Source organism: Athene cunicularia, assembly GCF_003259725.1.
Source record: "Athene cunicularia isolate RWA chromosome 14 unlocalized genomic scaffold, athCun1 chr14_part1, whole genome shotgun sequence".
Lineage (NCBI taxonomy): Eukaryota > Metazoa > Chordata > Aves > Strigiformes > Strigidae > Athene > Athene cunicularia.
Genome location: NW_020799118.1, coordinates 379,490 through 393,609, shown reverse-complemented (window position 1 = coordinate 393,609; position 14,120 = coordinate 379,490). Strand labels below are relative to the sequence as shown.

Sequence of the window (14,120 nt, the reverse complement as noted above, 5' to 3'; positions counted from 1 at the left end):
ACAGCCGCGCCCGCAGCGGCTCCCCCGGCGCACAAAGGCAGGACTTGGAGTGAGGGGAAGAATGGGAGTCTGGCCGCGGCGGCTCCTCCACCGCTACGACCACGGATTGGAAGAAGCGGGGAGTTTTGGTGCCTGGAAAACTGGATTCTGAATCGTGAGAGGCTCTGAACCCACCCCCCCCTCCCCAAAATAAAACAAACCCCTTTGACTTCTTCTCTCAGCAGGAGGGGGAGGGAGGGCGGATTTACCATGAAGACAAATCGAAGATGCAGAGCCCTGCTAGCAGTGAGTCTGAATCTGATGGCTCTCCTCTTCTCTACAACAGCTTTTATCACGACCCACTGGTGTGAGGGCACACAGAGGGTCCCCAAGCCGAGCTGTGGCAAAGACAAGAAGACAAACTGCCTCAACTACAGCGGGAATGAGACTGCAAACGAGACAAACCAGAATGTGGTTCATTACAGCTGGGAGACGGGAGATGACCGCTTCCTTTTCAGGTATTTCCACACTGGGATCTGGTACTCCTGTGAGGAAAATATCAATGCTGCTGGTAAGTATAAAACAACTTCCTTCCAGCTTGTGTTGCTTTGTGTTTGCCTCAGTGTGATAAACACACGGGCAAGCTGTTCTGTGCTGTATCTTAAAGCAGGTTCACCCTGCAGAAAGAGCAGGATTTTTAACAGTTCCCTGTTGAAAAGCAACCTGTTTCCAGCCGGAGCAAGGATTTGCTTGTTTACCTGCTGCCTGATGCAGGGTCTGTGCTCTAAAGCCAGCCGAGCCTCCGCCGAGCGGGATGTGGCACCCTCATGGGCGCTGCGGCCGGGTCAGCGCTCCCCTCCTGGGGGCTGCTCCCTGGAGCGCACAGAGACACCCGGAGGTTCTCACATCTCATGGTAACTGCCCCTGAAATAACCCCGAGGGCAGTGGCCTGGATGATAGGGAAAGCACAAAGGTCACAGTTCTGACGATGCTGTAGCCTGGAGTGTCTCTTTGCTGGGATCCCTTAAGTAAAAGACCACCCACAACCCCCTCCTGGTGGCTGGGGTGGGTGTTTGTTGGAGAAGAGAAATGGCAGTTAAAGGGCACAGCTGGGCACAAGAAAGCTCATTTCTGTCCCCCCCCCTCAGCCACTTACTTGCTGAGAACCACTTGAGAAGACATCTCTCCAGCTTACCAGTGCATTCGTTTCCTCTGCTGTAGCCTGGCACTTACCAAGAAATAAAACACTGGAGGGTGGATGGAAGGTAGCAGCCATGGGACTGATTTAAGTCTCAAAAGACGCAAACTCACAGTCCCTACTCCCAGAGCTGTCTGGTAGAGCTAACATCTGAACTCTGCTTTTGAAAGAGCTTTTTTTTCCAGATTATGTGACTAGAAAATAAAGTTTACAGATGTGACACAGTATGAGATGAGAGGGGCTTATGGATACTGATTCCTCCTTGCCGGGCTGTTTCCATTCTGTCCTGCCATTGTCTAAGAGTAGGCTGGGGAGTTGGTCCCTCACCACTACTGGGAGAGAGGAACAGTTAATCATCCTGCATGTTGTGTCTCTGAGGACACAACCTCCCTGATAATGGGAAGTTTATGACATCTTGGCAAAACTGCTCTGGAAGGATGTGCTATAAAGCGGGGCAAACTTGAAGGGCAGCTCACAGTTCCGTTTCATCCCAAGGTGCTGTGAATACTCACTGATATTTTTGAGGAGAGTGCTTCCAGAATTAGTTGGTCATTAAAACTCCATTTAATGTATGAAAAGTTCATGAACTCCAACCTTGGGACTGTCAATAAACAGCTCCATGCTGAAATGAGGGCACCAAAGTAATCCTCGTGATGTTAGGAAAAAAAAAAAAAAGTAGAAAAAAGATTATTTGTCTTACTGATTTGAAGATAAACTTAGGCCACAGCAGCCTGAGTGAGCAGCTTAAGACTGTCGGACTTCTTGAGCATCTTAGCTGGGATTGGGACAATCAAGCATGCCCAAATTTCTGGCAGATATTGAAAGCTTTCCAAGCCAAGATTTATGTGTGAGATAAGTTGTAACTGTGTGACTCTAGCCCACTCAGAAAACTGACTTATCTGTGGGAGAAGAGAAATACAGTGATCTATTCTGTACTGGGTAAACAAAGCTGTGCTGTAATGGGTGATTTCAGGAGAAAGTGGAAGCCAGCTTTATAAAGTGATGCTGAAACCAGGGGAGAAGGTGTTGTTTCTCACTCCCCGCACCGTCAGAGCAGCCACACGTGTGTTTCCTCTTATTTGAAACACTAACTTGGTGAAAATTATACTTCAGTTAGCAGACCAGGAGTTATCAACCTTTGGAAAGAATCCAGCCAGGTGCAGGGATATATTAGCTTAGACAGACAGCTGCCTTGGTCAGAATTTACCATAGGTTTTGTTTGTTTTGGTTTGTTTTTTTTTCCTGATAAGGACAGGAACAATGTAATAGACACAGGTCTAAATTTGTCCCTAAGAGCGTCACCACAAAATAGCAGCGAAAGGACTTTGTTCAGACCTATGGGTTTGTACTTCCAGCCTGTCAGGATGTTGTCACGGCCTTTTGCAGCCTGACTGGTGATCATTTTATCTGAGCTCCAGGGCAGTGAGGCACCAGGCAGCCCCAGTCCAACAGCCCCATCATCACGCTTACATGTGCACCCCCAGCGCTCAATAAATCTTTCAGTGATGCACCCGTGGGCTCATCACAGTGCCCACAGCACGCTTACTGACCACGGTCCTGTAGGTATCGCAGGTCACCGTGCTGTTAGTGAACACCCTGGGATGCCAGGAGAATATCCAGAAAATACCACAAAGCACACAGATAGTAGTGTGTTAAAGCAGTCCAAATCCCTAGCATGAATGCACTCCACGCTTTCGATAACATCTTTCTTAAAGCTTTACCAACGGCATCTTGAAAATGACTGCAACAACAGCCTCCCTCCAGGCAAAGTCTTTTCAGTAGCCACTCCATAGCCTCACACCTCCGTCAGCAGAACATATGGCCACGATCTATGGTCAGCACCACTCCTACAGTCCTTTCCCTTTTTCCTCATTGCTGATGCCTGAGGTTAAGCAACATGAATCCCACCAGGAGCACATGAACACCAGTAACACTCTCTGTGGTGTGATGCTGTCAAAACCCTCCAGAGACTCCCAGCTGTGGGCTGTGTTCTTCATCTAACCACCAGCCTTCTCTCTCCCTACAGTCACTGTACTGTCAAAACTTTCTGCTCTCTGCACTGGTGCAGCTGCGACACGGCAGATCTCGCCATGCAGACACAACAGGACCCGTTCCCAGACCGCTGATACTCGAGGGATAGGATTGAAGGGCTTCCAGCTGACTGGAGGGGCTGGGAGTCAGTCACACCTTCAAATGACATTTAGGATGAATCAAAGAAATTTCTGAGTGCCTGCTCCTCCTAGTGTTTATCTGAAAAGTCCGTTTAGATTCCAGAGGTTGAGGTGCAAAAAGCATGCCATCCCCTGTCTGTGCAGAGACTAGCAAAGTGGGCCTTCAGCTTGTTGCAAGATTCTAGTTTTCACTGACATCTCTAACAGAGGTTGAATGCTGTGATTATTTCTGAAATAATTTGAGAATCTAGAGTTTATTTTTATCCTGTATGTCTAGGGCAGCTAAACAGTCCAAAAAGCATTTAACACCTGAGAAATAGAATTGCGAATCCCCTCCGGGAATAGAGGGACTGCAGCATATATATTTAATTGGTGGGTGAGTCCTGTAATTATTTAGCACAATTTCTGACTCAAAAGTATGCTGAATCCCAGTCTACCAAAAAGAGGACGAAGGCTCTCCCTTTCAGAGAGGGTTCAGTGCTTTGGTTCCCGCACAGATGGAGGTCCCTTCTGTAAGAGCAATGCACCTGATCTCCTGGAGGGCATGAAGCGAAAGCACGGGTCATCTAGGAGCTGTGCAGACCATGCTGGTCACGAGTCCTGTCCTGCACTCACACAGGGCTCTTGGTGCCTCCTCCCGGGCCATGAATTCCTATGGCCAGGCATCTCCGAGCTGAGCTCTCTAGCATTTAATTTCTTTTTGGAGTTTTACTTTGAGTGCAAATCTTACCTCACACCTGCAGTCTAGGTCTGTGTTTGTCAGTACTGGACCCCTCACAAGATACCAGACAAGCGATGTGTTAATAGCAGCAGTGGTAAACTAGCTGGTTTATTCCGTGACTCAGGAACATACACGCCATGAAAAAATTAACAGGTGGAGTAGGTGACATACCTTATCCCAACAGGTAGAGGAGTTTGAGAGCTGGGAAGCAATGACAAGTTAGCCCGATTTGCTCAATAGTGCATTTGTTTTCATTTTAATAGAAAAAAACATGAAGCCAGATCTTGTTTTAGTTGCTAATAAGCAGACAACCTCAGTAATAACATCCGTATTCAGAGCGAAAAGCAGCTGCCTCGGTGCCTTTTAAAGAGTCCTGTCCCATTAAATAAACACGGAGCCTTTCAGTGTTGCTCACCGTCCTCCGTAGAAGTCAGGGACATCGGGAATGGGGATGCACAGGCTTGTTTTATATTCTTAAAATGATATTTTGAGGGCAAGGGCTCTGTAGCTCTTTGCATGCTCTGTATCACATATTCCTTAGCATGCTTTAAGGAGTAAATAGTAGAGCAGAACTTACATGGTGTGTAAGGATACATCAAAACGGGCCATAAATATGGATGTTAAATGCACATTTGAGAAGGAGCCGGAGGATGAGAGAGGTGGATCTTGCAGAAATGAATAAATCTGTAAGATATCAAGACAAGAACTTGCCATACACTTTCACAGATCCAGAGTGGTACCGCAGCACCCTTCTCCCCTGCCACCATGTGATAACAGGCATGTGTGATTCACCATGGGCAGCTGGCCAGAGAGAGGGACTGGGGAGAAGCACCCTGTGAGTACATAATTAAAAGCAAGAGGAGTTGGGAATTCTTGCTGGATTATGAGAAATACAATATAATTGGCATGACTGAAACCTGGCGGGTTTATTCGCATGACTGGAATGTAAAAACTGCTAGTTATAAATTGTTTAGGAAGGAAAGAGAGGTAAAAGGAATTGAGGAGGTAGAGCTCTATATTAAAGATAAAATGTCCAGCGATAGAGGAACTGAACCCAGGGGGTCTGAATAATCTCCATCTGCGGATGTTGAAATAATTGGCACACAAAAATGCAGGTTTAGTAGCAAGAATCTGTACATTGCTGTATTCAAAGAAGACTGGAAAAAAAATTATACAGGCCACTTGACCCAGCAACCTTAGGACAGTTTTCAGGGAAAGCACTCAGTACATGGGAACAAATGGGTTTTATCAAAGGTAGGGTTTTATTAAAGGTAGATCTTTTAACAAGATGAATCACTTCTTAAACAAGGGTAATGCTTTAGACCCAGTCTGTATGGATTCACAAAAAAAAAAAAAAAAAATTGATGGAAAATGTCCCACTGAAAATTCTTTACAGAAGAACTACAGAGCACGGAGAGAACGGTACCAACGTGCTGATAGATGTAGGCATGTGCCCACACTAGGGATTGCTGAACAGCCTCAGCCTCTTCCAACTGGAAGGCAGACACGACGTACAGAAAACTATGATATTGCTGGGGATCAATTGGGAATGACAGAGATCAGACAAGAAATATTGTTGACTGCTTCCCTGATTTAAGAACAGTAAGGCGTAACAGACAAAAAGAAATACTCCTTCCTACGGAGCTCCCTGCCAGGGAGTGTTGTGAAGGCCCAAACTGGGGGTTGGATGGATCCAGGGAGGAAACATTCATTTGTGTCACTAACACCATGATCTGAGAGCAACCTCTGCCCAGTGCTCCCACTACTGATCCAGTACTGGTACCATGTGGGGAGCACACGAGCAGAATCACCCTGTACTCTCCAATTTGTTCTGCCCTAAACATCTATCATGGGATGACGATACAAAGGTAGTGAAGCAGGCAGACCTTTTCCTTGAATCTGTGGTGCAGATTTTACTTTATTTATTATGATGGGGATAAATAGAGGGATTGTAAACTGCCTAAAGAACAGTCTTACAAGGAGGCTGTGGCAAGTAATATAAAAAGGAAGATTATCACAATGGAGATTAGATATCTCTAGTTGTCCTCAAATTTGGTTTTGTGACTGATTATGTTATTGCTGAGATTAGCTATCTCGGAGAAAGGAACTGGGGATACAAGTCACATCACCTAATCTGTAACAAAAAATAGGCAAGATGAATCCTATGGGAAACCTGTGGACATTAGCAAATGTAGATGTTTGTGCCTAAACAGATCAACATCATCATTAGAGCCAGCAGAAAGTAGTGAGTACTTCTTGGGGAGATTAAATTCCTCCTCATAGGGGATGAACTGAGCCCTGGGATTACAGGTTTTCCTTATTGGCCAAAAAGGAATCGAAGAAGTTGCTATTTCTAACACAGAAATCTTTATCTGGAGAGAATAATCTTGCTTTAAATGCACTGCTTACATATGCTGTGATACAAAGTCTGGGAATATTGGCATTACAGAGGAGAAATTTTTCCTGCATAACTAAAACTGTGAGCTGATAGAACTGTGAGAAGAATGTTAAATTAAAAAATGGTTAAAAGCACCAAACGCTGAGGCGTAAAATTCTGTGAGGTCATAGGTAGTTATCAATTACAGGCAAAAGATAAGAAATGAGTTGTGCGTCAGTGTTTGACTGTGGGGTGACGGTGAGCTGCAGGGTGCTGTGAAATAAAGGGAAGGTGTTGTTCCAGTGAAGAATCAACGCCACTGTGCGAGGCACGGGTGACACCGGCGCATTGTGTTAGTGCCATCACGCATAGCTGTGGCAAGAAAAAGGGACAGGGGAAACAGATGCAGAGTGGGATTTGCAAGGTAGTTAAGGAAAAGAGAATCTCCTTCAAGAAGGGAAGAGAAAAAACTGGGCCTCTTCAGTGTTACAAATTGAAGATCTAGAGGGGATGTGATGGTACCTTGTATATATGGATAAATATCAAGAAAATAATGTGACTTAAGTAACTTCTCATTGAGGAAAAAAAAAAAGGTTTCCAGAAAGTGCATCTCTGGATTTCACCTCCACAGAGGGCAGTGTGAGCAAAGGAAACCCATGGGCTGGAGTGGAAACTTCTCAAAGTCACAGGAAGAACTGCAGGGAGGAAGAGGAATGTTTCTGGCATGAGGAAGCTTGGGGTGAGCCCTGCAAAGCTCGTTTGTTGGTACCTTAAGGAGGCCTGAAAGGAGCCCTCTTGGTTGCTGCCTTGCTCACGCCGCATCTGTGTTCTATTTCATGACATCCATGTGTCAGATTTGCTACTGGTCACCAGTGGGAGCCAAGAAAAAAAAAAGTCTTGTGACTCGATGCCTATTGCATTTTCTGGAGGGTTTTAGGCCTTCTCTAAAGCACCAGAAATTGGCTACAGGTGGAGACAGTATGTGAGGAGGTTTCTTTGCTGCTGTTGACATTATTACAGCTTCTCAGCATCTAATTGGTATGTCTGCTCATGCACTGAACATTAAACCGATGATCTAATTTGGGATCAGAAGGGAAATCTCCCTCAGGCTAGATAACAGGGATAGTCACAAATTTTTGCCTTCCTTTACAACATGGGGAAGGGTCCAATTCAGAACAGCACTTGTGAACTCCTGACAAATCCCTGTTTTTTTTTCTTGTAGTATGAGATAGGCCTGGCCGTAGGAATTTTAAGCTCTAGGATAAGAGTTTTGTTCATGTTCCTCACAATGACTCTTGCTTTCTTCCTGTGGTACACGATAGCTGTGCTTTCTGTGGCGGTGATTGCTTTATTAGAGACATTCAGGTTTTTTATAGGATGTTGGGGATATTTTGTGTCTGCAGTGCACTGGGAATTTTGGATTTTAGGTCCTTCTGATCCTGCTAGACAGACTAGCTGTATGAACATCTATCATACAGAAAATGTGGATATTAAAGTCCCTGCAGGCTGAGACTCATAACAAAGTAAGGGGCTAGGCAGTGAACCACTCCTTATTTAACAAGTTACTCTCTACCTCATCAAAAACTGCGTTGTTTTCTCTTTGGATGTGTCTGTTCTCGACCGTTTAACCCAGTAGCCTTCAAGGAGGCAGCTGAGGTGTTCTGGTAGTTCCTTATAAACGGAATAAACCTCCAAGTGCTGGAAGACTAACACATAGGTCCCATATTTCAAAGGAGAACCGAGACGCTTGCCCTCGTGTCAGTCTGTGCAAAATATGAACAGATGTATTCAGGGCTACAGAAATGAATACGGGATGGAACATCAATCGTCACGGTATGCCCATGGGTTTTTAAATTACACCGGACTCAACACTGGTTTTTAAAACTTTCCTTACAGGGAATTAACAGAGCTGGCTCACGGACACATCCCAAAATGGGGATTTACCAGGGTATAAGGCTGCTTCTAGCAGGATCCTCTGTCAAACTGTGTAATGTTGTTCAGTATTCTTGTGGGTAAACAAAATGGGATTCTAACCCTTTGTTGATCTAGCTTACAAATGGCCACAGATGACCGTAAATAAGAAGCAGCAGATATTATTACTATGCAATGGCATGGCTTGTAGAACAGTCACATGCAAACAAAACTCACTTTGAGGTGTTCCACACTGCATTTGGCTGCATTTGGTGAGGAAAAGGAGAGAAACCACCTGTACGATGTGGGAAAGTGGTCGTGGAGCAGAGCCATCCCCCCGTGTCTAGACTCTCTAGATTTGGAGAGTCCAAAAAACTCATCAGACTGTCACTCAGCCTGATTTCACCGTGCATCACCTGGCCAGGCAAAAACTACGAAATGCTGCAAAGTTGTTAGGTACAAGCTCGGAAATAAGAAGTAATGCAAGCACAACTTTTTTCACTTGATTTCAAAATCTGACTCTTACCTATAGTCACCTGCACGTGTTTCAAGCCGCAACCTCACAGCTTGTGCTTACAGCGACATGCCGTGCCGTCAGAATAATGATCTGTCCCAAATCTGGCTTTCCCTCCGTTTTGGCACATATCAGCTTTCATGTTTTCATTTTCTGGAGTAATCCCATCCCTGAGAAGGATTTTCCTTCTTTGCTGTCAGTGATTTGCATCGCTGCCTGCCCTGCTCACATAACTCCGGAGCTAGGGCACAGATCCATTGCAAATACTCTGGTTGGGCCTTATCTGGAGAGAAGCACTGGCATGGTTACAAGGGAATCCACGTGGATCTACAGCTAATAACTGGAGGGAGTGGGAGCTCTTGGACCACGTTTCTTCTACAACCAGGGCTTTAGGGTCTTATTGGTGTCTTACTCCTTTGTTAATCACCAGCCTGAGTGGAACTGCTAGTGCAGTCGCGGGGGAGATTGTGGAAGGCAAGTCCTGCTTCACCTTCTGTGAAGATCATCGTTTCTAGTCTTTCACAGTTTTCTGGGGAGACCTTATAGTCCCACAGATACTGGACCACCCATAACCAGTTTATTTTGGTGCATTTACACTAGCACAGAGTCAGCACCGTGTGGCAGGTGGTCAGGGATGAACAGGTGAAACCCTCCTCTTCCCATTTCCTGGCTTAAGATGCTTAAAGCAACTCAGAACTCGTTGTCTGATTTAATGTTTTCCAGAATTATAAAGTCAGGTCTGATTTGACACCAGAATCCTTGAAAGCCTTTCTCAGCAGCACTGTTTCCTTGATTCTCCCAATCATTTAGAAATCGGAACTATTTTCCAGCTCTCCAAATGACAGATGTGTGTACACACCCGTCAGGTCTTACCAAGATAATCAGACGAGTCTTGTGACTTGGATGTGTTTCAGTCAGACATGATTTGAGAGCAGCTTGTGAAGATGTTTGCTTTCAGATACCGTGCAAGATTTTTCACATCAGGGAGAGTTTCAGTACAGAAAATGCAGTTGCCATGGCACTTAGTCCCAGTTAGCACAGAGGTGCTGGGCATGTCCTGCCCTGCCCGCGCCCGTGGCCCCCTGCACAGCTCTACTGCTCCAACAAATTGAAGGAGAAACTCCACAGTGTGGGTGATACCTCTCGGAAAAAATGATTATCATTTCTTTGTGACTATGTGAATTGAGGAAAAATGCATGCCTGAAATGAAAATGTGGAGAGCTTTAAGCTTTTCCACATTAAAAAGTAAAAAGTTTGAAGAGTTTGAGTTGGTTGAAAGAGCGGTAGCACAGCAGTCAGATTTAAAAACAACCCCAAAAGGGAAAAAAAATCGTGAGTTATCTCAGCAGAGGCTGAGAAATTGAACAAATTCTCATGTTATCTGGAAGGAAGATAAATGTTGATGGGCATCAGCTATGAATGACAGTTGTCAGAGTGAAAGAAAACAGTTGTTTTCATAGTTTAAGTTTTCACATATTTTAGAGTATGATGTTGTTTATTTTCCAGAAGAAAATATCACTCCAGCAAAATCAACATGGTTAACTGGACAATGTTGATTTTGTAGATTAATACTCAATTTTTCATTAGGAAAAAAAAAAAAATCAATTAAATACTCTGTCTGGGATCACTGTAATCAAAAATGGAATATTTCACTCATTAATTAACCTGATACAACTCAGTTTGAGTGAGCTCATTAACCTGTATTTTCCCTAATGTGGTACTTTATTACACTGGAGTTGTGTTGGAGTCCTCAGCCTCATCTAGGCTGGGATCCCTTGAGGGTTATGTCTTTTTTTAGACAAATGCAATGATTTTACTCTCAGTAGATGATGTGGGATCTCATCAGGATCACATGACTCGAGATATAATTGGAGAGATAAAGATTTGTTAGAGCCTATTGGGAAAAAAGGGGACCTTGTCTTTCGTAGGCTGGGAGCCAGAGTGTTACTAAAAGGGAATGCTGTTTAAATGAAATTTAATCATTTAAATTTCCATCAGAACTGTACTTTTGAACTCGTAAAATTTTATACAGAGTAAGTGAATACAGACAGCTTTTTCTTTTTTTTTTTTTTTTTTGAAAAAGCAGAGTTAAAACAGAGATCCTTCTTTCAGTCAGAACTACCAGATTTATTATTTATTTCAAGTCAAATTATTTAGCTAGAATATTTTGAAACCATGTAGTCGGAAGACATACAAGCTAGGATTTTTCAGAGATGTTTTTATTTTGCTGCCCTGATTATTAATGAGACATTTGTCACTGTCTCAGAGAGAAAAAGAACTCAGGAATGCAGGACCAATAAATATTATCCAGGACATCAACTTCTGGTCCTTGTTATTGCAACAGGCGTGTTAGAAGCTTAGAATATTGTCTAAAAGCCTACTGCGCTTTTTGGGGTGTGTTTTCTGCCCTCTTCCCAATTTCCAGTCTAAACCACCAGTTTACTGAGGTCCACTCAGGGCAAATCCAACCACTGTTGTGCAGTGTGGGGGCCTGAAGACAGGAGCAAACAAACCATACGTTTTTAACAACTGGTGGAAGAAACAGTAGAGTACGAGTGGGTCTCACAAAGGCTTAAAGTCAGAGTGATTCCCCTGTGCACCCTGAGCTCGGAAGTACATCTGCGGTCTGTAGTTTAGACCCAATCTATGTGCGCCTTGACCTGCCTTTCCAGCTGCCCTGCAGAGCTTTCTAATTGCTCCCTCGTGTCTTCCACAGACCCACAGAAGAATGTCAGCCTGCATCCACTTTGGAGGCTGCAGCCAGGCACATCTGGGCTGCTGCAATGGAGTGTCTCTGTGCCCACCACAAGGCGCATAACGGGGAACGTAGCCCAGAGCCCGGGATCCGGTGACCCATGCAGACCCGGGGGCTCTATGGGACCCGTTTGTCTTAATTTTCTGGCAGGATTGAATTTGAGGGATTTGAAAAAGCCACTTTTCTTGCTTAGCTTTTGCTTTCAAACAATTGTTGAGGCTAGGGAGGTAGAGATGCCTCTGAACTCTGCCGGAGGACGGTAAGAGGAAGCAGCATCAGGCTCTAGCGGAGTGCTGGCTGCCCGCAGCGTGGGGGGGCTCTGAAGTGGGGCTCTTAGGGGAGAAGGTAAGAGAGCAGCCCCACTACCCCCACGTGCTAGGGGAAAGGGAGGTGTCTGGGGAACGGGCCGACCTATCTGAGGTGACAGGGCCACATGGGTGACCCCTCCACCAATCTCAGACTGCCCGTCAGCGGTGTCCTGCAGCGCTGCCGGCCCATCCTGCAGCACTCTTACCAGCTCCACTTCCTCCAGAAGGCAGCTCTGCCAGAGCAGTGCCTGCTTTCACACAGCCTTCTCCTCTTTCCTGGAATGATTTGATTTTGCAAGCATGAGACAATTTTCATGATGAGTATGTGCCACAGACTTGGAAGAGCTGAAAGCTCCGGCCTTCGACTACATAGTGAGCAGCAGCAGAAGAAGAAAGAGTATGGGCCTCATGCTGGAAGCAAGACAGAAAGATCATCTTCTTACGCTGCCACAGCTTTGTCTCTGTGTCCCTGGCACTGACACCGTGATAAAATCCACATCTTCCTGTACACTGTTCCCTAAGAACACACAGAAACCCAAAGCTGAGCTTTCTTCAGTAGAAACTACTGAGGAGCTGGAAAACCTTTGATCTGAAATGCTGCGGGAGCTTCCACAGCTGCAGAGCCGTGACATGGGAAGAGTCTCAATGAGCCTGTCTGAGGAGGTGCTGCTCCTGCTCCTGGGAACCTGAGCCCACGGGACTTGAAGGCCCAGGGAATTTCTCCTCCCTTGCCTCGTTGCCGCTGGTGTCCTTCCCAGTTCAGGCTAGGCACGTGTGCACACATGTGCACGCACACACACACCCCTGTGCAAGCATGCGTGACTCTGACGTGGCTGGCCACACAGACCAAGCCAGAGAGAGCTCCGCCTTTACCAGCACCCACAAAAATATCATCACTCCCATCAGCAGGCTTGCTCCTCTTCCTCCTCTCTGGCTGAGCAGGTTTGCAGAGCTCTGCTGAAACACGCACGCCCCTTCCCTCTGTAGATGCACAAGCACATCACTTTAATGGTCCCTCAGATATTATCATGGGCTCTAAGTCCATGCTAAGACCTCAAGACTCTTACCCAGTCACCAGCTCAGGCCTTGGGTCTTTCCAGATATGTCTCCTCCCACTCTCTGGCTGGTTGAGTTTGAAGTTCCCTAGCAAATTACAAAAACACATAGATATACAAACATGCAGGATTAATTAGGGTTAATTAGAGAAAAACACACACAGATTCTGGGCTATTGCTGGCAGTCAGTCCTATGGGCCCCTACGCCCCACGTTCCCTTCTTGGGAAGCCCAGCAGAGACACAGCTGAGCCAGTCTGGTTACGAAGGAATGGATTTGCAAGGGCTTGCATGGTTGATGTTTCTATCTCACCCTCGGGAAGCCATAGAAGAAGCTGGTACCAAGTGCTTTGCTCTCACTGATGTTTAGGTGGTTGGTCAGTCCTTTCTCCTCAGCCTCCAGCAGCTCCCTGACACTGCTGAGCTCCAGAGAGCTTCACATGCACTGTATGTGGCCATTGCTCCTGCATGGAAGTGGAGAGTATTCAAGCCAGGTCACACATCCTCTCTGTATGTGAGTTTTGTGCAGGAGAGATCACTCCTTGGCTTCCTCCTCTGTCAGAATCACTGCCACAACTGGGTGAAGGCAGGACAATCAAGGGGATGAATCCTAGACGCTCTTCTTGTTGCATCTGTAAACAGCCCTTTCTATATTCTCTAAAGGCTCTTCAGGAGCCTGGTTATGAGGAGAAGATGCATCTGGAAAAGGGCAGCACAGCAGGATAAACTCTGCCAAGTCTAAAATTAAACTTAAGAGGGCTTAAGAGATCAGTTATACAAGATACCCAAAAATAACTTAGAATAAATCCTAAGAGGAACAGTGAAAGCACTGCTGACATCTTCAGTTCTCAGTGATAGGCATGTCTGCATGTTGAAGTATGAATGCGGTCTATAAATACCACCAGTGGTAACCACTGGAATTGGAGATGGGGTTTCCAGTGCTCCAGCGGCAGGACCAGTGTGGGGAAGTGTTCATCAGGGCCCGTTCCGGCAGTTCCTGCCACAACCTTTAGCAGTAAGCCAGGCACAACTGAGATACCAGCTGTGGAAAGTGAAGTGACCTCCTCCCAGGCTTTTGTCGGGCTCCAGCCCACACTCACTCTCCGTCCTATGGCTGCAAAAGGACTTTTTCT

General features: G+C 45.7%; 1 protein-coding gene and 1 long non-coding RNA gene across 5 annotated transcripts in view; one reads left to right on the top strand and one right to left on the bottom strand.

The window, feature by feature from the left end:
- LOC113485728 overlaps positions 1-13,446 on the bottom strand; it is a 22,727-nt gene extending 9,281 nt beyond the window's left edge. For all 3 annotated transcript variants that reach the window (XR_003399479.1, XR_003399478.1, XR_003399480.1), the window contains exons 1-2: positions 13,301-13,446; positions 8,884-9,154 (exon numbers count right to left, since the gene is read on the bottom strand). This is a non-coding gene — a long non-coding RNA (uncharacterized LOC113485728). The remainder of the gene's footprint in view (positions 1-8,883; positions 9,155-13,300) is intronic.
- Positions 11-14,120, top strand: part of GSG1L (GSG1 like) — a 64,277-nt gene continuing 50,167 nt past the window's right edge. Inside the window, exons 1-2 of one of the 2 annotated variants that reach the window (XM_026859127.1) lie at positions 11-154; positions 326-550. Coding sequence is in view for 1 of the 2 variants with exons in the window: in XM_026859125.1 (XP_026714926.1) it covers positions 250-550 (301 nt within the window). In the remaining variant the exon portion in view is untranslated. Of the gene's footprint in view, positions 551-14,120 lie in introns of both variants that reach the window. The other variant, XM_026859125.1, reaches the window with a different exon arrangement.